Below are 27,825 nucleotides of genomic sequence, written 5' to 3' on the forward strand. Positions count from 1 at the left end.
AGTGGTGGTGAATGGAGTCAAATCCAGTTGGCGGCTGGTCACGAGTGGTGTTCCCCAGGGCTCAGTGTTGGGGCCAGTTCTGTTCTATATCTTTATCGATGATCTGGATGAGGGGATCGAGGGCACCCTCAGTCAGTTTGCAGATGACACCAAGTTGGGTGGAAGTGTCGATCTGCTGGAGGGTCCCCACAAAGGGACCTGGTCAGGCTGGATCGTTGGGCCGGGGCCAACTGTATGAGGATCAACAAGGCTCAGTGCTGGGTCCTGCACTTGGGTCACAACAACCCCAGGCAACGCTACAGGCGTGGGGAGGAGTGGCTGGAGAGCTGCCCGGCGGGAAAGGACCTGGGGGTGTTGGCTGACAGCTGGCTGAACATGAGCCAGCAGTGTGCTCAGGTGGCCAAGAGGGCCAATGGCATCCTGGCTTGTATCAGGAATAGTGTGGCCAGCAGGACCAGGGAGGTGATAGTGCCCCTGTACTTGGCACTGGTGAGGCCACACTGTGCTCAGTGTTGGGCCCCTCACCCCAAGAAGGACATGGAGGGGCTGAAGCATGGCCAGAGCAGGGCAACGAAGTTGGTGAAGGGTCTGGAGTACAAGGCTGGTGAGGAGCGGCTGGGGGAGCTGGGGGGGGTCAGCCTGGAGAAGAGGAGGCTGAGGGGAGCCCTCATTGCTCTCTACAACTACCTGAAAGGAGGTTGTAGTGAGGTGGGGGTCAGTCTCTTCTCCCAGGTAGCAAGCAACAGGACAAGAGGAAACAGCCTCAAGTTACGCCAGGGGAGATTTAGATTAGATATTAGGAAAAATTTCTTCATGGACAGAGTGGTTCGGCATTGGAACAGGCTGCCCAGGGAAGTGCAATCACAGTCCCTGGAAGTGTTCAAAAAATGTGTGGATGTGGTGCTTAGGAAGATGGTTTAGAGGTGGACCTGGCAGTTAGGTTAACGGTTGGACTCAATGATCTCAGAGGTCCTTTCCAACCTTTATGATTCTATGATTCTATGTCTAATTAGGGCACTTCAAAGACTTCTTAACACAATCAATAGTGTCTTACCTTTGTCATAAGAACTTTTTCTAACAGGGAGTAAAATAAAGAATGGGTGCCTTCAGACTGGATAACTTTAAAAAGAAAAAAACCCAAGTGTTCAGTAAGAGCAGTGTAAAACGAACACAGCAAATTATCTTGATCAGATCAGTAAAATGTATATATACAAGTAGAGTATTTTTTTTTCTTGTTAAGAGTGCAAAGATTATTAACCAGTCTTGTATATTGTGACTGCCTGCACAACACAGAATAAATCTACAAAGCCAACATCAAAAGGGAGAATTACATTAGTTACTAGAATATTAATGTGTTTAACATAAGCACCTCTGAGCCAAATATGAACATCAGTCATGTTGTAAGGAAAAATAAGGTACATAATTTATGAGCTGGGTTAACTAGATTCTATTAACATGGTTCTTATTGATAGTAGCCACACCTGCTAACAACAATTTGTTGAAGATGCAAAGTAAACTACCAGTTTTGCTGAGATATAAAAAATACTGCAAATGAAATGCATTTTCTCATCTATACTACTTTTTAAAGGCAATGTGTTTTACATTTCCAGATCTTTGGTCATGAAAATGTGTTTTAGGAAGCTCAAATATATAAAAATGAACATCTAAAATTAAACAGATTCTATCCAGTGCTTCCTAATGCTGATTTATTTTCCTTATGTCTATTTAAAACTTTCTACTTAATGATCTGTACAATGTTTTCCAGTGGCTTGTGTTTGGGCATGGGTACTGTTTGGGGAACAGTACTTCAGTGTTTCAGAAGAGAAGCAACAGCGTTATAAAGATGGCAGTGGCTAAAAAACACAGTTACCAACTACTAACAGTGCAGTTTACACCACAGGTTTTTTTCTACTTTGTTTTTAGATACCTGATTGCTATAGGAGAACCTACAGCCTTGAAATAAATACTGGGGCAAAATTTCTAGGGCTGTCTGGGGGCTTACAGGTGGGATCTTTAAAATCCAGCCTGCTACATAGCCGCCTAAACAAGCCCGTAGGCTGAGTGTGGGATAAGTATTCAAACATAATCTAAATATTTTTCTCTTTATTTGCCACTAGGTTTTACTACCTTGAATATTACCATGATTTCTTTTCACTGTCAGACACATTTGAAAGTGGAACAATAATTCCACCTAATAAGAAACAATGCAATGAGAGGAACTTGCTAAATCTTTATAAAACTTTTAAATACACTTACTGCAAATTCTGGTTAAGATCCAAAATACCTTTGCAGAAGAACAAGAATTTGCTGCTTTTTCTGAACATTAATGTTCATGTTCAATATCAGGAAGTGCAAGCAAAACACTGGAAAAATAAGCTATCTCATTATCTAATAGTATGATTTTGACTTGCAGTGCAGGTAGCTAGCCAGTTTTACTGTAACTGCATAAATCGTAACTAAGAAAAGCACATTAATTTATTTTCCTTATGGAAAAGTAAATCCCTTGGATCTTTCATGCATATTCTTATCTTATTCAGAATTTGTCTTTTAAACGTATTTTCCCTCAAATTGCTGGCTACATTGATTCAAAACAGAAGAGACAACATTAATTTTGTTGAACTCTGAGTAGGAATAAGCTCTGACTCGTTCAGAGTAGCATTGCTCCTGGGGTATTATGTGAAAAGGACTGTTTCCCTTAGTTTTATCAAAATAAAACTACACTGAATAAAACGCCTCCACTTGTACTTTACTGTCTTGTGGGGCAGAACACATGCTGAAGGCAGCGAGGGGTTTGCCTTGCAGAAAGTTGGGAACTGCTTGCTGTCACGGCAAATCTGAATGAGTTTACCACAGCTCGGGGAAGAGACGCAGTCTCAATCTCAACTTCTGCAATCAGTGTGCTCTTGAATGGGTTCAACAGATTTAAAAAAAAAACAAACAACAAAAAAAAGTATTGTATCCATTGCTTGGCCAGGAAGGTTTTCAGAAACCTTTCTCAGCATCATCAGTCACATTCAAGGCCTCCCTAGGCAGCAGTTCTCCTGACTAAGAAGTAGTCTCCTTCTTGATGGGAGGTGTAGAGTTCAAGCCATGTGAGAAGCTATGTATTAAAAGAAAAAACTCAATTTAAACTGTAATCCTCAGCCAGTCTCTGCAACGCACTGACCTGCTGAACCTTAGCTCTGCAAAAGCCAGATACAGAAAGCCTCGCTCAGCGCTCCAGGGCATAAGTGTGAGGGGATATAATAATGTGGGAATGGTAGACTTTTTGTCGGCAAAGAACTCCCCTCCATAGGATAGTTCCCTCCAGAAGCAGACAAGCAAGCGAACAAATACCTTGTGATATGTCATCATGATTGCCACCTAAGCATGAGAAAAGCAGATTTTCTGCAAGTGTTTCACACCTTAAGCAATTTCCACCTGCAAATGTGCCCAAGCAAAGTTCACCATGAATAGGAGATTATAGGCTTTTCAACCCAAATACAATATTGTTTCTTCTATTATGTCTAGATTTGAGATAGATCAAAAGTGGGATTGCCTTTGCATAGGTGTTAAAGATATAAAGACTTCATGTTGATTCCTGTTTTACTCTTCCCATGTGTTTTAAGGATTCCTGAGGAGTTTTCCAAAAAGATCTGCAAGATCATAATCTGGGACAAAGCGTGGTTTCTATACAGCTGTTCCCGGCTTTTGCTGGGCTATAGGCAAACATACCAAGCAACAACGTGGTAGAAGTACTCTGCCTTTGACCTCAACACTGATTATCTTGTAGCTAAGACCAAAATAAGGGAAAGGGGACTACAGTGGCTTAAGCTCTGAAAACTTCACTCAAGTTCTAGTGCTGCTACAGTCCTAATTTGCAATTTTGAGAAAATAATTGTGATTTCTATTTCTGCTTTTGTTTTTGCATTTGTATAAATAAAAACATTTTCTTACTATCTTGACACTAGACAAAATCTACTAAGGCTCATGACATACCCAGATGCCAGGTACTGAAGGATGTAACCTGGCCCATATGGGTACACTTTCAGCTGCTTCACTGTCCCTAGGAAAAACAGTAAAATGAATTGCTAAGATTTTACTAAGATTATTTGGATTTCAAAATTAGCTGTGGACTTTGGGCAGCATCACATTTACTTAGAAGTGATACTTCCCCTCAATGCAGAGAAATCAAAAGCACAAGTTCTCCTTTCTAAGTCACTTTCCTCTTTAAAATGTATCATAGCACAAACAACGTGTGTGAAAAAGAGAACTAAGTCAGGCCGTGCACTTTTACTATTTGTTGCTTCTTATGTTGCTATTGTTTAGCATTTTCTATAGCTAAGGCATGTCTTTTCCTTTGGACTTTGAGAGGAAGACTACCATGACAATCCTTAAAAAGAGATGCAGCTGCTGTGAAACATCACTCTTATCTACATAAGCTGTGCGTCAAAGAGAATCCTTAGAACAGGACGGGAGGTCATGCAGTTGAAGCAAAGTAGTGAAATGCTGAGGCCTATATATTATACAGGCTTGAGTCATGACAATGGGAAAGTAGGGAAATTTGTTAAATAACCTTTCTAGTCTATGAAAAATTGCTCAACCAGCAGTATGTCAAAGCTATTCAGCCTGGATTGAAGGAATCCCAAACAAAAATTCTGGTATTGAATCCAATTTATGGCCAGAGACACTAGCTGAGTAGAAAAACAGAGCTCAAAGACAGTCAACAGCTCAGACAACATGAAAGGAGTTTTCAAGGAAGTACAGTTCATTCATAATACAGTATCTGCTGAAATCAACAGGGACTTTGCAGCAATGTCCATGAGCACTAGAGAATGCTGCCCTCAGTGAATATCTGATTACCAGCCTATCCCCTAACTTCTTTGTTACATTTTGCAAAGCTGACTGCAGGAATTTGCTTTGGGTAACTCTTAGAATGGAGACTTTGCTTACCAATGTTCTGTCTTTTGTTGTGCATACACCCTCACACAGGATTTCCAAAGTAATTCTGCCAAGCTTTACAGCTCTTAAAGTAAAATGTTTTGTGCCTTTTATGAAAATGACTTCCTGCGGGAAAGTAAAGGTGTGATATTATGGAAGATGTTTTGAACATAAAAGGTCTGCCTTTTAGATTGCAGAGTTGGCTTTTTTCACCCAGAGCTTGTTTTTAAAACTGTCCGATCAAATCTTTTCCCTCCTTCCTCATCTCAGAAACTAGCTGTGCTTCCATTGATGCGTAAAAGTCCTTCAGCATCCTTCCACGCCTACACTTCCAGTATCACCTACCATATTGCTTCCCAAACACTATGATGAGCCTCAGCAGTGGAACACAACCCCAGCTCCCTCAGCCGCTCCTCACCAGCCTTGTACTCCAGACCCTTCACCAACTTCGTTGCCCTGCTCTGGCCGCACTCCAGCACGTCGATGTCCTTCTTGTAGTGGGGGGCCCAGCACTGAACACAGTACTCGAGGTGTGGCCTCACCAGTGCCCAGCGCAGGGGCACCATCACCTCCCTGGTCCTGCTGGCCACACTATTCCTGATACAAGCCAGGATGCCATTGGCCCTCTTGGCCACCTGAGCACACTGCTGGCTCATGTTCAGCCAGCTGTCAACCAACATCCCCAGGTCCTTTCCTGCCGGGCAGCTCTCCAGCCACTCCTCCCCAAGCCTGTGGCATTGCATGGGGTTGTTGTGACCCAAGTGCAGGACCCGGCACTGAGCCTTGTTGACCCTCACCTAGCTGGCCTGGGCCCAATGATCCAGCCTGGCCAGATGCCTCTGTAGGGCCTTCCTACCCTCCAGCAGATCGACAATTCCACCCAACTTGGTGTCATCTGCAAACTGACTGAGGGTGCCCTCGATCCCCTCATCCAGATCATCGATAAAGATATTGAACAGAACTGGCCCCAACACTGAGCCCTGGGGAACACCACTCGTGACTGGCCACCAACTGGATTTAGTTTGGAAGAGACTGAGGGGAGACCTTATTATTCTCTACAACTACCTGAAAGAAGGTTGTAGCGAGGTAGGGATTGGTCTCTTCTCCCAAGTAACAAGGGATAGGATGAGAGGAAACGGCCTCAAGCTGCACCAGGGGAGGTTTAGGTTGGATATTAGGAAAAACTTCTTCACCGAAAGGTTAGTCAGGCATTGGAACAGGCTGCCCAGGGAAGTCGTTGAGTCTCCATCCCTGGAGGTATTTAAAAGACAGGGAGACATGGTGCTTAGGGACATGGTTTAGTGATGGACTTGGCAGTGCTAGGTTAACGGTTGGACTCGATGATCTTAAGGGTCTTTTCCAACCTTAATGATTCTATGAATGCTGCAGGTGAGACATGACGTAGAGCCCAAGGTAATGCACTACAATGCTGCTGGTCATACTGGCAGCTTCCCTAGAACATAATTTTCTCAAGTGAGGTTAGGAACTCAAAAGGTTGGGAATTTCCAATGTAGCCGGTGCAAAGAAAGATTAGGGCCTCAAATATTTGCGGTCATTCAGAACCTCACAGAACTTTAGACAAGCATTCTCAGAAGGCCGAGAGAGCAAGGCAGGCTGAACAAAAGACCTGGTTAGATGGCTGCTTTGCAAGATCCTGATAGACTAACTTCAAAAGCCATTCCTGCAGAAATGACCTTGTTTTCTACTTTTATTAGGCAGGGATATCCAGGTTTATAGAATCATAGAATTGTTAAGGTTGGAAAAGACCCTTAAGATCATCAAGTCCAACCGTTAAGCTAACGCTGCCAAGTCCACCACTAAACCATGTCCCTAAGCACCACAGTCCTGTCAGTCTGCCATAAACATCCAATGGAATTCTTCTGTTTCTCTATTAGAGAATTATAGAGTTTAATTAGAGAATATTAGAGTTTAAAAACTCATAGCCCTCGCATTTTTAGTTTAGTAATATAAATAATAGTAACAACATAACAACATCGATTTGCCAGCCCAGCTTGCGCAGTCCAGATTCATTGTGTGATGAGGACACAGCTACCACAAAGCTCTCTGTGGAGAATTAGGCAGATATATGAAGACAAACACATGAAGCTGTTTTCAGCAGCAAGGTATCAAATATTTTCTAAGCTATCTTTGTGTTAATAGGCCCACATTTAAACTATGAATTCCACCACTTTCTTCCTCACCTGAATGCCAGTGATTCATTACTTTCACTGGCACTAGAATGATTGTGCTATGGTACATGCTGGAACCTCCCATTGAAAAAAAAAACTGAAACAACTGAAAATTAACAAAATATTGCTGGTTTAGCAATATTTTGCTAAAGCACTGCTGATTTATAAGCATTCTGTTCTCTTATTGCACTATTTTTACTAGGACAAGGTATTTCATGAGGAAGCCAAAGATGGAGCGTGGAGCGTTTTCACTAGCAGTTGGCTGCAGCAGCATGCTCTGCAAGCACACCATGAGCACCAGGACCTGCAGCAACGTCCAGCTGCTGCCTGCCCTACAGACGGAGGAAAAGACACTGAGAAAAGCTCTTATTCCTTCCCTTGGTTTTAAAGGAGTCTGTGAGTGTCACAAACACATGGATCTCTTAGCAGTAGCTTTGGGACAGACAGTGCACAACAGTATTCAACTTGTTAACTGCAGGACTTGTCATTTATCTATAGTTAAGAGCAATTTAAAAAAAAAAAAAGAAAGAAAAGAAATTAATATCCTTTCTGTCACCACCACTGGACTTCATATAACTAGTCCAGTACACTGGTGCATTGGAGCATGTGACAAAAAAACTGTAATACCCCTTACACTGAAATAAAATAGAGCAAGAATGGGAAACAGAATACAAATACAAGCCCAAACCAATAAGGAAAAGGACGTGTGCAAAACCACAGCCCTTGTCAAGTTTCAGAATGATGGAGGCAAGAAAACTGGGCAAAAATACTACATTGACGGTTGAAGAAACCACATATTTTAGGGACTTCCCTAGAGCATTTCTGATTTTTGTCAACTAACACACATACCAGACACAAAAGATACCAAAATCCACATCAGACACAGTAGCTCAACCTTTAGTCACTTGAAAAAAACAGCACTTGCCATCACTTTCATTCCAGTAGCTTTGCTGTTATTCTTGTAACTGCAGACAGTGCATGCGGTATCACAGACACAATCATACCTCCTTCTTTTTCAGGAGCTTCGGGTCCATGTTTCCACAGTCCTGCAGTGTGGGCTCCAGGCTGCTCTGCCACAGGGAAGAGGGACTCTCAAACCCTTCTGCTGAAGCTGCTCTACCATGCATGAAGGATGAAAGCCAAAGAGTTAGAGCATTCTCTGAGAAACAAACAGGTTTGGGTCCTTGCCCTTCTTCCAAGGTTTATTTCAGTATTCTTAATTGGTGATTATTTATAGATTTTAAAGATGTGTGGATCATGAATTGAGGCCCATTCACAGGAGAAACAAATGCTTCACGCTCCAGCTGGGGAGCCAGGCAGAACAGCTTTCACGGGAACAGCTGTGGAGGCCTCCAGTACAGCCCAGAGCTTCCTCCTCTTCTAAGCTGGGAGGTTGAGGCTTGTCACCTTTCAGGCAGCAGAGGGAATTGTGGTCTCTTACCGAGCACCGACTTCATTGTAAGAGAGGCTCATCGACCACAGACGCGAACCTTGCTTTCGGTTTTGCCAAAAGAGGTTGGGCCCCCTACCTCCAGGAGAGGTTCAGAGCTGTGAACCACATATAGAGCGAGTTCTCTCCAGTAGCACCTGGTACGCCTTGTAAAGAGCATGCAGTTAGCGCGCCAGACCCCCGTCCAAGGCACTTAATGTTCCTGTGGCTTATATGGGGAATCCAGCTACCTAAAGACCAATCCTGAGCACCTCTACCTCTTTGTATGATTCAGGCCTATAGAAACAGTATGGATTTTGTGAATTTTAATTCCTCAGACACCCCTTCAAATTCTCTGTGACTGAGTACAAGGAATTTTAGGGAGCTGAAGCTATTCAGTGAACTAGAAAAAATGTATTAACAAATTAAGGAAAGATACTATTAAACAATAATGATGTAGAAGTAGGGACCACAGTCTGCTTTACAGAAATCTGCTGCTCAGAAGAATTAAGAACTGTAGGTGTGGGTTTCTCACTTCATTGCATCACCAGATTAGGAACCCTTTCTTACTTCTCTTTTTTGTGTTTTGGCTATATTCTACTTTTTTTTTTCTGAGAAAGTTATTGCCTTTACCGCGCCCCCCCCTCCCAACACCGATTTAGAATAAATAAGAAAAACAAATGCAAGCAAATATAGCAGAGGCTGCTTAACCACAGCCTCCACAACAAAAGATGAAGTAGACCTTGCCATTGAAAGCAGCGGTTGAAGAATTGTCCAGCAAGCACCTCAGGGATCTGAACAAGACTACGTAGGTATAACTAGCTGCAAGGGGGGCGGGCAGAAGCTAACGAATAAGCAGGTTACAGCTGTGATAAGCAACTTCAACTTTTATTTTTGCAGAGAAGAGAGTAGAAGCAACAGTACTGAATTTTTCATATTAACCTCCTGTTTTACTGTTTCTCAACTGTTTGATAACCCTTAGGGTCTTTTATTCAATAGGTTTAGATTACTTTTTTTTTTTTTTCCCCCCAGCAAGCCTATAGAGGACTGGCTTAAGTCAGGAAAGGTATTGGATACTTGTGTGAGTGTGTACAGGCCTTTGAAATTCATATAGCAAAGGAGGGAAGGGACCCCAAGCACGCCAAGAAATCAGAAGACTGTCACTCTGGGAGACGGATCCTATCCCTGCTTCCCACAGTGGATCTATGAAGTCACTGAAATCAAACTTTTGACAGGCATCCAAACAGCCCTAGTTTCTTATTTTTGGAATTCCCAAATTGCAACATGAGAGATGATTTGCAGAAGTAACAAGTACCAAGAACTGCAGCTGAGAATGACTGAAGCTTTGAACATATCAAGAGAGTATAAAGCTAAACACACTAAGAAGTCTGCATCCAAATGTTGGGGAGCAATGCACCCCAAGCTGGAAGAGAGCTGATGACTTTGCTTTGGTCTGCCTTTGTTTTGGCTGTTTCTAAGACTGCACAGTCTCAACAGAAAAAGACACGGAAGTAAACTCATTAATAATTGCAAAGCATTTTGTCTCCCAGGTAACCGCACTAGAGATTCCTACAGCATGAGTTAAATAGGGCCTAAAGCCACACAGTGAATACAGAGGACAAAATAAGCTATTTCGCAAAAATATGTAATGTTTTCTTGATTTTTTCCTAACTGAAAGGAATACTACTGCACTTCTTAGAATCAAAACCAGTTACTGTGCAATAATGGGTATTTATACTCCTCTCTTGAGATACTCAAAAATTATTTTTCATCTCTTTAGACATAACTGAATGAAGGATCAATACAGCCTTTTGGCTTTTTTTTTTTTTAATTTTTTTTATTATTATTTTTTTAATCTCCATGTATATTTAGGGCCCAGACCTCTTCAGCTTTGACATATCTTTTGGTTACCCATTTCCTACTAATGGCAGAACTTGATCTCTACTGAGAGTGTCTTGCTACACATCACCCAACCAAAAGACACTATCCTGATCTGTCAAGTAAGTGCTGCGGCTTCTCCCCTGTTAATACAGGGCTGCCGATGACAACAATTCAGGTATGTACAACCAAAAAATTCCACAGAAATTGGTTCTGGGCCGAAGCAGGAAATCATTTATTACAAATTAATTAGAAGGCGATGCTATTAGAAAGTTATCTATTTAATACCCTCTCTAATTTGGCCTATCTCCTCAAAATTTAAACATTTTATTGAACCTCCAACAAACCCTGTAAGTGTATTTTATGCGAGTGAGGGAAGAGTTATTCTTGGATTAACAGTGTTTTCTGATATTCAGAGAAACAGAATACGTAACTGTCAACACCAGTGAGATACTTAAACCAGAGCAAGAACTGTGGAGTTACTCAAAATACCCTTGTGCAGTTCCCAGGGCAGGCCTCTGATACCATACCAGCGCAAGATTCTGGGCACCGCTCCAAAGAAAAAGAAATCAGCTGACTTCATGTTAATCCCGTGAATACAACACTGTATTCATTTTAGAGGAGGTTCTATTTATTGTTTAAACAGAGACTGGGAGAGATTTCTCAGTTATTCATACCAAGCCTTTGGCATTGGTAGTGCTCTACGACAGAAAGGCCGTTATTTATTCTGGGGAGAGGATTGACCGTAAGGTAATGGCAAGTGCACAGCAGCAAATGATACAGTTTTGAACTATTTTATGCTACGTGTTTCAGGCAGCAATTAAATGAAATCTCAATATATTTCATAAATGGTCAAGGTTTTCCTGTGTACAAACCTGAAAACCAAACCACAATTCATAAATTCAGCGTAACTATCTTTAAATTTTGTGCTGTTGAAGCAGTATTTGAGGACTTACATCACCTTTAGGGTGTTGCTAATCTTTCCAATGTTGAAATAATTTGTAGTTAAATCGGAACACTGAAAAAATGTTGAAAATAGGACAGTTTGTTCTGCAAAATCCTAGAAAACACTGGAAACTTCTAAGGAGGTTTTGCTTGGATGTATTCATTTTAAAACAAGGAAGAATGCTTTTCTAACAATCCCAAAATGAAGAAATTCTTGGTTTGACCAATGATTCCTCTAGTGACCCAAGATTCTTTCTAGCTCTTAGTTTGCTCTAAAAGAAAATGATAACCCATACAATACCTTGAATAATCACACAACGTAATTTGACATAGCTTTTTAGAGAATATTACTAAAACCATTTGCATAGTATAGCGATAGTCTTCCGTGGGATTATTTAATAGAGTTTGTTAGGAAAACAGATAATCTCTACAGTGAATGAGTGGAGACAAGCACTAGAAGGAGGGAAAATTAAAGAAACATTTACCTGTTTTAAAATTGCAATACAAAACACAGGTTCTGGTTCTTTTTCAGTTACATCATTTCATCTCTAATGAAATCAGTTAGCAGCACCAGAGTAGTACATCAGATACCTAATGTTGTGACAGGCTAATTGTCACCTCTCCCACAGAAGCAAGCACAGTTTTGTCTGATAAGGAGCGTAGCACACAGTTATTTTCTGGTGCCTTAGAACAAAAATGCACCGGCTCAGACAATACAGCAACATTGCAGGATTACTACATTAAAACCATCAGGCTTGCTGGCAGAACTGTGCTGAGAGGTGAAAGAAAAGCTGTTACAGCAGCTGAGATGAATAATGTGGCAGTCAAGAAGATGAGAGACCTCCCTCCACTGCTTCATGTTTCTGTCAGTGCAGTTCCGGGAGCTGCTTCTGAGTCAGAAGCCGGTTCTATTTGACTTATTGTTAATACATGGCTCATAAGCAGAAGGGCATGTTGATACAGTAAATGAAGTAGAGGTCAGTTACAGGTATACACATTATTATTGAATAATTGTATCTCATGATAGCTCTCAAAGAGTTCATATCTTCTTTGCGAGTGAAAGCCTACTTAAGTATATTAATATTGTAGGCTATGGTGAGCCATCCCATCAAATTACAGACTGCCTATTCAGTTTTTTAGTGCAAGTCTGCTGTACTTACTGACACACTATAAAGTGATATTTTAACACTACCAAGGCCAAAATACGACTAGCGCAATATTAACACTATCAGTCATAAAATACACCTTTCCCCCCCTACAATTACAAATCCTACCAAGAACAGCTCTACCAGTTTTTCTGATGCATGTAGATATTGTCTTGCTCTCGTAACAGGTCTTGCACAAAGCTACTTTCCAATTAATGTTTTTGAAGTGTTCACCGCGACTTCTACAGTTACTCAACAGATACATTCTGGCTTAGTTAGATATTTTAGAAAAGACTAGGAAGTTGTTTTGCAGGCTTACTTAATGCTAGTAGCTAGTCAGATCTACTGATGGCTGTGATTTACCAGATCTTCCTTGATCCTCCACTTCATACTTAGCTGACTGTGAAAGGGTTAAAAACCACAAGAGCAAGAAAGATGTTGTAAATACCTTAGTCACTTAATTAGATCGGAAGACACCCTGGTGTGATTTAAGGATGTTGTGAATACTTTACAGTTTGATGTGATTTAGGGAGTAGCTAGAAGAACAGTTATAAGATAAGGAGGGCTCCGGGATAATCTCATTACAGACAACTCGGTCTTGGGAGAACAGATGCACGGAACCATGAAGATAGGAAGAAACAGAAGAATGGCAACAACAGTCTTGAAGGACAACATCTACGTGATCCTAGGACTGAGTTTGCGCAGAAGCAAGGGTCAATCAGCGACCACAGTAAAGAAGACTATGAGAAGACCCCCAAAGACCACTTGAAGACCACCACAAGAGATGACTGCGCATGCGAACTGGATATTTACATATGCTAGTAAGTCTCTGGAAATCTCATGTTTATGTAAACAAATTCCTGGAAATCCTATGAATATGTATGATTGTATAGTATATATTCTCTAAAAATTCATTAACTCATTGGAGCACTTATGGTGGAGAATCCCCAGTGCTGCCCAGCGCTGCAATAAAGGATACCTGCTTAACAGTAACCTCATAGAATCACAGAATCGTCAAGGTTGGAAAAGACCCTTAAGATTATCGAGTCCAACCGTTAACCTAGCACTGCCAAGCCCACCACTAAACCATGTCCCTAAGCACCATGTCTCCCTGTCTTTTAAATACCTCCAGGGATGAAGACTCAACCACTTCCCTGGGCAGCCTGTGCCAGTGCCTGACTGCCCTTTCTTTCAGTGAAGAAGTTTTTCCTAATATCCAACCTAAACTTGCCCTGGTGCAGCTTGAGGCCATTTCCTCTCGTCCTATCACTTGTTACTAGGGAGAAGAGGCCGACCTTACCTCTCTACAACCTCCTTTCAGGTAGTTGTAGAGAGCAATAAGGTCTCCCATGCTATTCTTTGTTGCTATTGAGTTTCATTTCAGGGACTCTCTGAATACTCTTGTTTCTCCCTTGGAGAGATTCGGACTGTAAGGAGACGCATCCATGTATCAACTGGACTATTTCCCTCCGTTCTTGTGTCAGTTGTCTCATTTCACTTTCCTACTTCCTTACTCAGCTGCATGATCCACCTGCAATTTAAATAAAAGCAGGAGAAATCTTTAACGAAAGGGCTGAGTTACCTACGTGGCACTCGTAGCACATCCGCAGCGTTGCGGCCGTACTGGACTGCCCCCCAAAAGCTGTATCACAGCAGGGGCAGGGGTTTGGCCCAGCACTGACAGGACAGCAGACTGCTGCCATCAGCCGAGTCCTCAAAGGAGGCGCGCAGGTGCATATTGCATTCGTCCACGGACGTTCACCTTTCTCTCCACTATTTTTTCCTTTTGGGGTTTATCTTCAGCACAAGACCGAAGAAGCCCCGTCCAGGTTGGGGCGTTTGGCGAGCAAGCGGCCGCCGCCAGCGGGGCGGACATGTTAGAACAAAGGGCCCTGGCTACACCGAGGGCTGCGGCCCCTCACGCCCGCAGCATCGCCCGCCGCGCCCCGGCAAAGGCAGCCTAACCCTGACGGGGAGGGGGCCGGCAGCTAAAGGCACCTCAGCCAGACGGACGCCAGGGAGGAGGCAGGCCCCCCCCGCCGGGCCCACCGCCAGCAGCGGTTTAACGGGGGTCGCCCCGCTCCCAGCGCTGCCGAGCCCCGAGCACGGCACGGGCGAGGGGGGGGACCCGCGCTTCGGCCCGCCCCGAGAGGGCGACCCCCGACCGGGCCGGGCCGGGCCCGCCGCGCTCTCAGCCCGGGCAAGCGGCAGCCCGGACCCTTTTCCCTGAAACACCTGCCGGGCCCTGGCCACCGCCGCGCCTGGCGACCGGGCTGCGGGGCCGGAGGATGAAGCAGGTAGAGGCGGTGCGGGGCGGGGGCGGCGGCGCGGCTCCCCCGGTCCCTCCCCGCTGACGGGCTCCCCGCCGCAGGCGCTGGTGGACGACACCGAGGATGTGTCCCTCGACTTCGGGAGCGAGGAGGAGCTGGCGCTGCGGAAAGCAAAGATCAGGTAACGGCGCGGGGCGCGGAGCGGGCCCGGCTCCGGCGCGGAGGCCTCAGCGTCGCGGCGCCCGCCTGAGGTAACGGGGCCTGGGCAGCCGTTGCTGACTGACGCACCGACATACAAGAAACTCCGTTTAAACCCTTAATTCGCATTGTTTTTTTCACAGGGAGGGTGGTCAAGCGCTGGAACAGGCTGCCCGGGGAGGCTGCGGAGCCTCCGTCCGGGGGCCGCTCGGTGCTGGGCATCCCGCTCCGGCTGCCCGGGCTGGAGCAGGCGAGGCCCGCGGCCCTGCCAGCCGCACCGCTGCTCGGCAGGCTCACCCTCGTCCTGCCGTTGGAAACAGAAATTTTACATACCCAGAGCCAACATATCGAAAAAAAAAACCCACCACTAAAAAAACCCCACCAAAACCCAAACCCAACCCAACAGTATTTTTTTTTAGTGCTGGAGAAGTGGAGAGCACTCTCCTTTTCAGCAAAACAAGCTGTGCAGCAGAGTGCTCTGGCATTGCATTGCACACCCGGCTGAAGGGAAACAACAAGTTGTTTGCAATAAGACTGTCATGTTTTCCTACCAGGGGATGTGATGCTGTGTGAAATATACCATATCTTATCCTTGTAGCTGTTACCCAAGAAAACCCAACCCATTGATCCGTCTCATCTGTCCGGTGAAGCAGCCTACCATTACGTTACCAGAGGTGTCACTCTCAGCTCTGTTCTCACCGAGGTCCCAGGTGACAGAGCTGTTCAGTAGCTTTTGAAGAATCTCCAGTCAAAGACTGTCAGGGGAAAAGTTTTATGTCAAAGAAGTTATACATATGCATGCACTTGTCAATAATGTGTATAATGAGCTTTGATTTATATTGCTTTCTTCCCTTCCACCGTGCCCCAGTTTACTCTCATCTTTTACAGTGTTAGTATTTCTTGTAGGTATAAACAAAGAAAAATAAGAGCTGTTAAGCCTAACAGATGTTATTTGAGATGTGCAAACAAGCAATCACATAGCTTTACAATACAGTTACTGTTTTACTACTGTCTGGTGAAGCATTTCTGCCCTTCCAGTGCATTGGACTTTGCAACTACAGGATGAGTTGACACAAGATTAACGTTCTCAGAGTTGCTCTGTTTCTGTGCTTTAGCAGCAGCAGCACACATTTTAAATGAAGATTTATATTTTGGTGCAGTCTTGGAGAACATAGCCTAGGATTAAACTAAACTGAGAAATACAACTTGGGAGTGTCTTGAGCACATGAGCCACAGATTCGGTCTATGGGACCAGACAGAGTTAGCATGAAGTGAAACCACCCTGAAATGTTTGTAGGAGGTCCGCAGCACCAGTTACTTTAGAGATCTGTTCCTACTGGTTCATGCTACCCAATAATATAGACAGGCAAAGTATCAGTAAACCATACTCTAAATTGATCTGCTTTGTGTAGATACTTATTTCATTAGAGACTGCTCTTCTTTCTTGCCCTCATTGTGCCAATACTAAAGGATAATCTCATATGAAAAATCTTCTGCTATAGAATACAGAAATGAAACTCCTTACATAGTTTCACATAGAAGTTTGTTTTTTTAATTCCAGAGAATCTTGTGCAAACAAGCCTGGAACACACCCATATGCTGCAAAATTTTGTTGTCTTATTAGAGGGCATAACAACATCTTCCAATCATTTGTCTTTAACTTTATCCCAATTTCCTGTATCTTGAACTTGGTCAGAATTTGCATAAGCTATGACAGGTTGTGCTTTTTGTGATTCTCCAAGGTTTATGTGGGTGCTCTTTTAAAAACAAAAGTTATGTGGATAGTGACTTAGTGGCTACTTTCATAAGAAGGTTAGGAAAAAGATAACTTACACCATCTTTGCAGTTCATTGCAGTATCAGAGCATTTGATCTGGAACAGTTAGGAGCATACGATCGCCTCTTTTTGAAATCAGCCAGGTAACGCAAGATGATCAAGCCACTGAGCCCATTTGTTCAAAATTTGCCTAGGTATATTTGAAGTACCAGACAGGGGTATACAAAGCAGCATAGAAAGTGCTGCCGTGGCACTTCTGAGCAGGTACTGGGAATGACTCCCCTGTGGTTCAGTCCTTAGGGTTGACCCAGTTTGGTTCCTTAATATGGGATGCAACTAAATTCGTACGAGCTCATTCCTATCCCAATAGGCATCATGCTTGCAAGCTGAACGGAGGTTATTGTAGCAAGATAGATGGTAATGATTTAGCCTCAAGGCTCCAGTTCTGCACTACAGGGATGTTTAGATGCAATAGGATAACTAGAAGTCCAAGCAAGTGGGTTGCTATGCTTTCAGGAGCAAATGCAGGCCAAGCAGTGCCAGCGCAGAGTTTTAAGTTACCTTTATTGGATTTGAATGCAAAAAAAAAAAGGTTGTTTTAAAGCCTGTGCTGTCTTCCATTAGTGCAATAAATTATGTTAGCTTATGCAATGGTTTCTTAATGCCATCATATTTCTGGAAATTAGCTTTTAAAAAATTTATAAAGTACAATTGAGTTCAGTATAAATGCATTCACTTAAGAAAAGCTGTAAAGTTTTTTGTTTCAAATAGGATGATTTGGCTTCAGGTTTTAAAGGACAATTTTATCTATCTGGGATTATCTCATTAAAAATTCCATTCGTATACAATAGGAGCTATGGGTTTCATCTGACGACTGTGAATTAAGACGACATTTGTTCTGTTAAGTGAGGAAGTGCACAGTTTATTTACTTGATTCTGTTAGTTTCAGGATTTTTTTTTTTTTAAAGCATAAACAGGAGGACATTTTCTGAGATTGAGAGAGTTGTCCAAAGAATGAGGTGCAAGTTTTGGTATATCTCCATATTCCTCCCCTAGGACAAGAACCTGCAAGTCTGTCTTTGGCTTGGCTAGCCATATCCTTGTGAGAGGACTGATATTCCATAGCCTCAGTAAAGCATTTAGCACTGTAATAAATGTGAGCCTCTTGCTCATACACTGTTTTGTTTAGTAAACACCCTTCAAATTTTGATACTGGAACAAATTCAGCATCTAAACAGTAATTCATCATCTGACTTCCAAAATGAAACACTGCTTCTTCAAAGTTACTTTCACATTTGAAGCAGTGATATAGTTATAGAAGCTCGGTCCACCCCGATGCGCTTTAGGGTTGTGATCTATGAATAGCTTGTATTGACACTTACGTAATGAACTCTTACGTCTTCTTGAAGAAGGTCAAGACTTGAAGTAGCAAGACATGATCTGTTTTCGACAGTTCACAATATTCCCTCCGCTCAACCCACCCACCTGTCTGCTTACGGCAGAAAAAGCACCTTTAGCTTAAAATGTCACATGTTTAGTTTTAAGTCAGAAGAAGTTTTTGGAAAGTTTGAGGTTAGCATGGGCATGATCACGAGTTAATATAAACTACAGCTGTGCGTCATGCTTGCTTGTCCAGTCATGTGTATGTAGTACTACAAGCACAGTATTGCCATTATAGAATACATAATTACTGGAACAGTTAAACAGCTATAGCATAATAATATTACAATTAAGATATTAATATAATAAATTATAATTTGATTAAAATTATAATAGTTAAGTTTTATTATAAACCATTATAATGGTGTATATAATATGTGTATCATTGTATTATACACAATAGAATAACAACTTTTAATAGTTGAATAGTTAATTATGACCTAGGCTATACTACTGTTAATTGTTTACAGAGGCAGAGGAGCTTAACAAGACAATTGCTGACTGAAAAAAAAAATCCTATTCAGAAAACAATTTTATTCACTCAGCTTCAAAGGAAGAAGTTGCTTAAATACAATAGCCTCTAGTTAATCGTCACTTTAATTAACACGAACACAACTGTACAGAATAAGCTTTTGCAGTTGGCATATTACCCTGAAAATTGTACTGTGCTCATTATAGCATTCTCCAAATCCCCTGTCTTACTGTACAGGCCGATATCCCGTGCCATGTAGTTACTTCTTCCACTGAAATTCCCCTTTATTTTGTTATAGGCAAAGTTTTGTTTGATGAGCAAAGCACAGATGTCTAGTGAGATTCATTCACAAGAACTGTAAGATTCCCAAATCATATTCCCTCTGTAAAAGGAAGTGTTTGGTTTCAGACATTACATATGACTGCTCATTTTTTCTTATACCCAACAGCTATATTTTTTTAATTTTTTTTAAGTTTGAGCTCCTGTTCTTGTTTTCAAAACAGTTTTGAAAGGCATAAGATCAGTCTCAATTCTTTTGTGCCTTGCAATGCTGATTTATTTCATAAAACCATGAGGATTTTAGTGTTGAACACAGCCACTAAATTCCTTCCTGCAGTACCAAAGAAACCAGTGAAAGACTCTAGATTTTGTTCTATCTTTGAGAAAGTTTTGACATGAACAACACATTCCATCTTTTAGCTTTAGATTGAAGGTTGGCTATTGGAAATACTATTGCTTTGATAATGAAGATATAGATCAACATATGAAATAATAGCAGCTACAAACCCAAATACCATTATAGACTAGAAATAGTTGTGTTATATATGTTGTTAGCAAATACTTTAACATTCCTTCTTGTCCCAAAACTTCCTAAGTGGTCTCTGTTCTCTTTTTTTTCCTAGGCACCCACTGGCCACCTTTTTCCACCTGTTTTTCCGAGTGAGTGCTATTATTACCTACTTGTTCTGTGACTGGTTCAGCAACAGCTTTGTTGCCTGTTTTGTCACTATTCTCCTCCTTCTATCCTTTGACTTTTGGTCAGTTAAGGTAAGATGACCCCGAATAGTAATTACCTTTGAAAGTATTTTGTGTGCCATTAAATATAACAAAAAGGAAAATATGTATACTGACAAAAGTAAAAAACACATTGTGATCTATTGATTTATTAGATGTCTAGCCCATTGTAATTAGGACATTTACATATCTTAGTTACTGTTTATCACCATGTTCTCTGTGGCTGATGGGAGCTACTAATATGGTGAGAAAATTGCCTTGCCATAAGTAGGTTTGTTTGTATGCTTTCCCCCTTCAGAAAAAGAAATAAAGTAATACTGGCTTTCAGTAATGGATGCCAAAGGACATCCAAGCACCAGTGCCCTAATCACGTGCAGGCAGGTGGGTCAGCCCAGCCCAGGACCCCAGGGGCTCCACATATGGAACACGGCTTTTGTTCTGTAAAAGTGAAGCACCTCCAGTATACTGAAAACTTCTATATTCATCCAGGTGCAGAAATATTTTCTTAATTTGTTTGCTTGACCCCATGCAGCTTACTTGCTTACAATTAATCTTCCATTTCTTCAGTGTGTTTTTGTTCGCCGTTCTCCTCTCTTACTGAGAAAATTTGTTTATCAGGGGCTTCTCCAACTAACTGATAGAAAAGATACATCCTATAATTTCTTACCTAAATCAATGTTATTGTGCTAATTACATTAGAAGAGGAAAACAGGCCTCTAAATTAGTGGTAACTCATCCATCCTTAATGGCTGTTCTGCTCAAGCTGGCACAGCTTTTAGAACTAATTTTGGGATTTGATAAAAGAATATGATTTTCAGACATGCTTGTCTTTTCTTTTTAATGTTAGTCTGACAAGTGAATTGTACAACCGATTAATGCAAATAATTGTTTCTGTCACTAGAATGTGACAGGAAGACTCTTGGTTGGTTTGCGTTGGTGGAACCAAATTGATGAAGATGGAAAAAGCCACTGGGTGTTTGAAGCAAAAAGGGTAAGTATGTTAATAAAAGTAGGCACAGGACAAATAGAATCCATAGGAAAGATTGTAAAGCTGATACTAAGTCAAATAAAGTAACAAATAGAGCACCTTTGTAACAGCTACCTTCTATCCAGCTTCTGTAGAAGATAAGGTAAGTATTCAGTTGCAAGCACACTGGATTGTCACATCCTGGAAGCATTCAGAACAAAACTGGTCTTGCAACATCATCATCATATACATCAGCAGAATAAATATTCATGGAATGGTAACACCATCTGGATGAAACGTTTCTGGCAGTTCTATTTTATTTTCTAGTGAGAACATCTTGTAACAAACATCTTCCCATAGCTAATCCCAACACAGAATCCTGTTCAGGAAAGATCTGTGTTGAATAGTTCCAATTCAGTATTTTAAAAAGAATGTTTTAGAATCATAGAATGGTTTGGGTGGGAAGGAACCTTAAAGATCACCTGGTTCCAACCCCCTGCCATGGGCAGGGACACCTTCCACTAGACCAGGTTGCTCCCAGCCCCATCCAGCCTGGCCTTCAACACTTCCAGGTAGGGGGAATCCACAGCTTCTCTGGGCAACCTGTGCCAGTGCCTCACCACCCCCAGAGTGAAGAGTTTCTTCCTTATCTCTAACCTAAATGTACCCTCTTTCAGTTTAAAGCCATTACCCCTTGTCCTGGGACTACACGCCCCTGTAAAAAGTCCCTCTCCAGCTTTCTTGTAGGCCCCTTCAGGTACTGGAAGGCTGCTATAAGGTCTCCCCAGAGCCTTCTCTTCTCCAGGCTGAACAACCCCAACTCTCTCAGCCTGTCCTCCCAGGAGAGGTGCTCCAGCCCTCTGACCATCTTCGTGGCCCTTCTCTGGCACTGTGCTCATGGAATATGGTGGGGAATAGAACCCAGACCACAGAGCATTCTGACACTGCCAGTGCTCCCCTTAACACCCTGAGCAAAAAAAAGCTATAAAATGGCACTTGGCACCCCTGCCAGGGTCAAGACTGCAGGTTTTCACTTTCACTTTCTAACATTCTCTCCACAGCCCCATTCAGGCAAGAGCCTGGCAGAACAACGCCTCAAGCGCTATTCACTAGGCCATTCCTTTCAAGCAAATCCAGCTGTGCACACAGCCTGGGTACTGAGGAAGCGTAAAACGCTCGGTGTGCGGGTCTGGACTGCCCTCTAGCAGCCCTGCGCCCATTCGCAGTGAGAACGCGGCCAAGCAGGAGTGCAGCCGTCACAGTGGGGCTGCACACCAGTAAGAAGAGGACAGATGTTAACGTTCTTCCCATAATCTAAGCGAAGCCTAAGAGAGAATATAAGCAAGCATGAAAGCAAAGAAACTAGAAGACCTTCAGAGTTTCTTAGTTCCATCAAGTCGAGACAGTAAGCAAGAGCTTTCTTAGCACTTAAAAGCAGTGGCGTCCACAAGATGACCTCCTGACCTCAAAATTACCATAAAAATGAGCAAGCCTAGTTCACCTATTACAGTTTGTTAATTCTAGCCTAGAAGTACAAAGTTGACTCATCTGTCCGGGCTAAAACCTTCCAAAAATTCTGATAAATAGTAGCTTGATTAATGTGAAAATCATAGTATGACAAGAAGGAACATGTAATTAGAGTAGATTGTATTTTTGTCATGGCTTATCTGTAGGAAATATTTTGTCATGGCAAGGTCCTGGAATACATGCGATTCTCTTATTTTCCAGAGTCAGGTATTTCCCCCCCTCCTCTGCCAGTCCTCTGCCAACTTTTTAAGATCTCTTCCTTTATGGGTGAATTTGCTTAGAAATATTCCAAATCACTCACCAACAACAAGCAGCTAATTCCTGGCATGCTGCTGATGCAGCAGCAGTTCGCCCACAAAATCCCATCTTCTGCTGGAAGAAAAGTAATTCTTACACCTACATTGCAAACATCACAACTGCATGACTGCAGCCTTTTGTAATCTTGCTCATCAAGTTAACTAGGTCTTTTAGGTGTAGTGTTCTCAGGTGTACTGACTTTATTTTCTCTTAAATAGTGCTAATACAATGTCACTGTTGGGTAATTTGTCAGTAATTTGGGATACAGGTGATTAAATCCTTTTATTGACTCAGAACATGTCTTTTTCTGTAACTATGAAGGCATGGAACGTTATTCTCTGGACCTCTACAACATCACTGGTTTAGAGGGTACATGACAAAATTAAAGACACCTTGTAGTTATTGCATCTTGCAGGGTTTTCTTAGGCAAGACCGAGTAACTTAACTGTATTTGCAAGTTGGATGCCATTGTCTGCCTCATGATGGATGGATGGATGGATGGATGGATGGATGGATGGGTCTTATTTTTACATGGAGATTTCAAGATACTGAAAATGAACTAAAAGGCTTTTCGGTTTTCAGAGTGGAAGAGTCCACAGGATTTTCTTTCCCACTTGTGAAGCTTGTATTTCAGACGCTAGCGCTAGCGGTGGTTGAGTGGTCTGACGTTTGGAGTGAGATCTTAAATTCTGGTCTCCTAGGAGAGATCAGAACCTTCTGAACAATTCTCTCTCTTTAGTTTCTCTTAGGTGTTGGGAGTTAACAATGAGCCTTTCAGTGCAGATAGACACAAGAGTTGTGCTGACCTGAAGAAATCTTCAACCAGGGCTTTCTGCAGCCTGCTTTGAGGTTTTTTGCTCTCCCTGAAGAACACAAAGAGAGCACCCTGGATAACGATGCCTCTTTCAGAGATGCCAGCAGTTGCTATAGTGTCCAACACTGGTACTGCAGAAGAGGCATTTTCAAAGCCACAGTTCTTAATTTATGGAATATCAGTGGACTTCATAAGCAAAATTGAAGTATTTACATAATAGAAAACTAAGCTTCACGCAAGATTTAAATTAAGCTAAGATACCGCATGTTTTTAGGAAAATGTATGGAAATGGGCACTGTTATGAGAATTCCATTGTCTGAACTGGAACCACCTGATAAATCCCGGGGGGGAGCTGTAAAGTTTGCTTGTTCGCACTTGCAACAGCTCATTGCGATTTCCATGTTAGGTACTATAGCTTTTCCGATACTGGACTGATTTTTTTCCCCCATCCTTTTGATTTGCGAACAGGGCACGTGTCACGAATCTCCACCACAGACAGCGAAGCGCTCGCACTGAAATGCGGCTTGTAACACTGTCTTGTGTTTCACACTTCTCTAAGGCCTTGGTAAAGTCTGAATCTAATTTCAAAGTTAACTTAGTATTTCTGAAGTTTAAAAGCTGACAATTGTCAGTGTAACAGACCTTTGACTTTAAAGTACTACTAATCTGTAGTGTTAGTGGGAGCTACCGCTGACGAAAGGAATAATTCTCTCATGTAAACGTGAACAGAGACCAGAACATTTTGGAAAGAAAATGCTGTCATGTATGGTAGGGCAGCAGGCAGAAAACAACTACTCTGCTTATTCAATCTTCCTTCCGTGTGTATAATAAGTGAAATCTAGGTAAAGAAGTACTTTTGACCATTCCTCCTCCTCTGCTGATTTGTTATTTATTGTGGATTTTGTCTCTGCGACTAGCTGTTTCAATAATTTTCCTTCTAGGTGCCTACAATAGCTGCCTCAACAGAAGCTGAAGCTCGGATCTTTTGGCTTGGTCTCATCATCTGTCCAGTTATTTGGACAGTGTTTTTCTTTAGCACCTTGTTCTCCTTGAAGCTGAAATGGCTGGTAAGTCTGGGGGTGCTGAAAGACCTACGGCTGGCAGACAACGTTAGTGGAGGGAAATCCCAGATCTGTTAGATTTTGAACCAAATCTTCCAACAGTACAAAAATCCCACTAAGAGCTTCAACAAATCAGAGGGGTTTTCTGCAGTCAAGCCCTGCGCTCCGCAACGGATTTGTAATTTTTAGCCTCACTTCTACTAGGTTATCGGATGTCAGCTCCTTCAGCTCACTGGAGAACCTTGAGTGGTTGGCAAAATTATGGATGACTTTTGAACTGTAGCAACTTACTTTTCCCCAACTTATTTCAGTCAAAGGAAAATAATAGGAGAGGCCGAAAAATGAACCAGTGATGCTGGTTTTCAGGTTTTCACATCTCCTTGGGACTCGAATGTTACTTGCTCTTAAAAGTAAGGATTTTAGATCTCTGGTGCCATTCCCTTTTGAAAGAAATGGTATCATAGTGCTTAAAACCTTATAAATTGAGCCATAAGTATGTATTTTATAATTTCTGTATTAATAAGCCACTACTCTACAAAAAAAAAAAAGAAAACCATGACACATTTTTCTAAATGCAAGAGGAAATTTACCCCATATGTTGCATTATCTTAAGATATTTTTGCCCGTGAAATCTTCATGTTTTCCCCTGTGAACTTTAAGTGCTTGGATAATCACCACAGAATTCATTTTGTCAAGCTCCAAGCCGTGCTAAGTACAATTTCTTAATTCAGTTTGAAAAGACAAAAAGTGTCTTGGCCATCTGCAGCTACGCAACCAGTAACAGCCAAGATTACATTTCATTACTAAATGAAACAGGAAATTCAGCTATGGGTGTGAATCAATTGCAAATCATTAACTGCTCTCTAGTGCCCCGAACAGCGCAGCTAAACAAGCAATAGTTAAAATCAAAGCAGGCTTTCTCCACGGCTCCACCTTTATTTTTGAAGACCAGAGATTGTTTGCTAAACTAAGAGCTGGTTGGAGAAGGAACCCCACCTAGCGCTGGAGGCAGGTTGCTCAGGTGCTTGTAAAGGGCAAGTTACACAAACGAACATAGGACAGCTTCCAGGAAACTCTTTCTGAGGCTAAGAAACTCACTACAAGAAGGACATCGAGGTGCTGGAGCGTGTCCGAAGAAGGGCAACGAAGCTGGTGAAGGGTCTGGAGCACAAGTCTTATGAGGAGTGGCTGAGGGAGCTGGGGTTGTTTAGCCTGGAGAAGAGGAGGCTGAGGGGAGACCTTATTGCTCTCTACAACTACCTGAAAGGAGGTTGTAGTGAGGTGGGGGTCGGTCTCTTCTCCCCAGTAACAAGCGATAGGATGAGAGGAAACGGCCTCAAGCTGCGCCAGGGCAGGCTTAGGTTAGACATTAGGAAAAACTTCTTCACCGAGAGGGTGGTCAAGCATTGGAACAGGCTGCCCAGGGAAGTGGTTGAGTCTCCATCCCTGGAGGTATTTAAAAGACGGGTAGACCTGGTGCTCGAGGACATGGTTTAGTGATGGACTTGGCAGTGCTAGGTTAACGGTTGGACTCGATGATCTTAAGGGTCTTTTCCAACCTTAACGATTCTGTGGTTCTATGAAGAACATTTTTTTTTAAGTTATTTCATTAGTGAGTCAGGTGGGCTCTGCCCGCTGCTGAGCCTGGAGTACCACGAAAGGATCTCATCGTTCTCACTGCCTGTTAATGCTAGATAGTGATTCCTATCTCTCAATGCTCTTTGTAAATCTCTAAGTTACGGGATCCTAGTGGCGTGTAACAAGGCATTTGTCAGCTAAACAAGCCTGCAGGTATCTGGATGTGAAACTTCTAGATACAAATCAGCTTTAAAAAAAAGCTAAATGGTTACGGGATCCGTTGAATACGTCCTTTTTTGAGTAAGTGCCTTTAGGAAAGTAATGAAGTCTTTCAAGTTACAGAATGACGAAAAAAATTTGTATCAGTGTTTTGATAAGAAGAGGCATTTTGTAGAAAGGAACTACTGTGTGTAAGTTTGACATGATTGGATCTCTTTGGAGGTCGTTTATTATTGGAAGGAATATCCCGCTCTTCTGTTGTGGATGTGTATCTATATAGTACGTATAGATACATGCACACACGGACAGTCTATATATAGCAGTCTGTTTGTCCCAGCTGAACTTCTGTTTGTCCACAGGCTCTTGTGATAGCTGGGATCTCCCTTCAGACGGCTAATTTATACGGCTACATCCACTGCAAATTAGGGGGACAAAAAAGCATCAGCGGAATAACGTCAAGGTTTTTTGTCACGGCGGATGTTCCCAAGAGTAAGTAGTGAGGTGGTCCGTCAGCTGCAGCCCGCGCAGTGTCGCGCTCCGACCTGCCTCGCGCTCTTCGTTTTGGCTCTGCCCAGGTCTTAGCTCCTAAGATAACTCCTGGCAGGGCCGTCTTGGTTCTCCCGTAAGCCTCTCTGGTGGAACCCGCTCGGAGGGGCCGTGCCCCACGTCACCCCGGGCAGGGGTGCAATCACAGTCCCTCGAAGCGTTCAAAAACCATGTGGATGTGGCGCTTAGGGACAGGGTTTAGAGGTGGACCAGGCCGTTAGGTTAACGGTTGGACTCGATCTCAGAGGTCCTTTCCAACCTTAACGATTCTGTGATTCCTTGACTTTGCTGTGTTCTGAAGCCTCTGAAGCTTCTCAGCGGAGCTGCTTCCAAGCCCCATGCAGAACATCCTCTAAGTTAAATCCTTGGCGGGACACCTCCCAAGGTGTTACAACGCCTCTGCCCAGGCACAGCTGGGAGCTACCTTCAACCCTCCAGCTTCCACCAGCCTCCGCCCTGCTTTTGAGAGAAGATTCCTGCGTAGGAGGTTGTGCTAACACCCACGCTCCCTGTGTTCACTCTACAGGAGAGACAAGGAGAATTGCGGAGGAGGGCATGGGAAGCCAGGCAGCGGATAATCAAATAAGGAAGAACTAAAAGGACGAGCAGGACAAATACTCATTTATGAAAGCCGTTCTTCATATGAAGGTGTTGAAGTAATGTTCTTCTAGAGTTATAAATCCGTATTATTTCATGCAGGTATGTCATTCGTGTTTGAGTCTTTAGGTTCTGAACAGTTTAGAGCCTTGGTTACTCACTTAAAAGTTTCATCAAAAAGCAGTTTGTAAAGCCACAAAACCAACGCTTACGGTTTACACAGAGCACGCTTCTTTAAGAAATAAATCTGTCAACTAACCTGAAACTGTTGGATTATCTTGAGCAAGAATTAGAATGTAATCAAAAGACGATGCTCATTTGTTTAATTTTGGAACTACAATAAATAAAATCAAACTGCCTTTCCCTCTTGTACACAATATTGATTTCTCAAAGCTTTGATTCCTCCATGAAAAGAGGCATTACAATCACAAAGGGCCTCTTCGCTATTAAAGATACCGAATGTTTATTTTTTAGTGTTCAGGCTTAGGGTCGAGTAGAAGAAAGAACAAAAGTCACGTAGCACAGTCGCACAGCATGTGTGAA

General features: G+C 42.6%; 1 protein-coding gene across 2 annotated transcripts; it reads left to right on the forward strand.

Moving 5' to 3' along the window:
- The first annotated feature begins 14,436 nt into the window (after nt 1-14,436).
- Nucleotides 14,437-27,645, forward strand: TVP23A (trans-golgi network vesicle protein 23 homolog A). 2 transcript variants are annotated; one of them, XM_087732637.1, is made up of 7 exons: nt 14,437-14,803; nt 14,878-14,957; nt 19,565-19,709; nt 20,578-20,667; nt 24,223-24,348; nt 26,499-26,628; nt 27,212-27,645. In XM_087732637.1, exons 1-7 carry the CDS (start codon nt 14,795-14,797, stop codon nt 27,280-27,282), a joined length of 651 nt encoding a protein of 216 aa, XP_087588763.1. In that variant the 5' UTR covers nt 14,437-14,794; the 3' UTR covers nt 27,283-27,645. The 2 variants fall into 2 exon arrangements, with proteins under 2 accessions (XP_087588763.1, XP_087588764.1); XM_087732638.1 differs by having other exon boundaries at nt 14,448-14,803; nt 19,565-19,601.
- Nucleotides 27,646-27,825: the final 180 nt, after the last annotated feature.

This window comes from Nipponia nippon, unplaced genomic scaffold (genome assembly GCF_047370975.1).
Source record: "Nipponia nippon isolate SJK-2023a ecotype South Korea unplaced genomic scaffold, ASM4737097v1 scaffold_5, whole genome shotgun sequence".
Taxonomy (NCBI): domain Eukaryota; kingdom Metazoa; phylum Chordata; class Aves; order Pelecaniformes; family Threskiornithidae; genus Nipponia; species Nipponia nippon.

Coding starts and splice junctions, on each gene's coding strand:
- TVP23A (XM_087732637.1), top strand. Junction 14,958..19,564: donor CTGCGGAAAGCAAAGATCAG/GTAACGGCGCGG, acceptor TTTTTTTCCTAG/GCACCCACTGGCCACCTTTT. Junction 19,710..20,577: donor TTGACTTTTGGTCAGTTAAG/GTAAGATGACCC, acceptor TTCTGTCACTAG/AATGTGACAGGAAGACTCTT.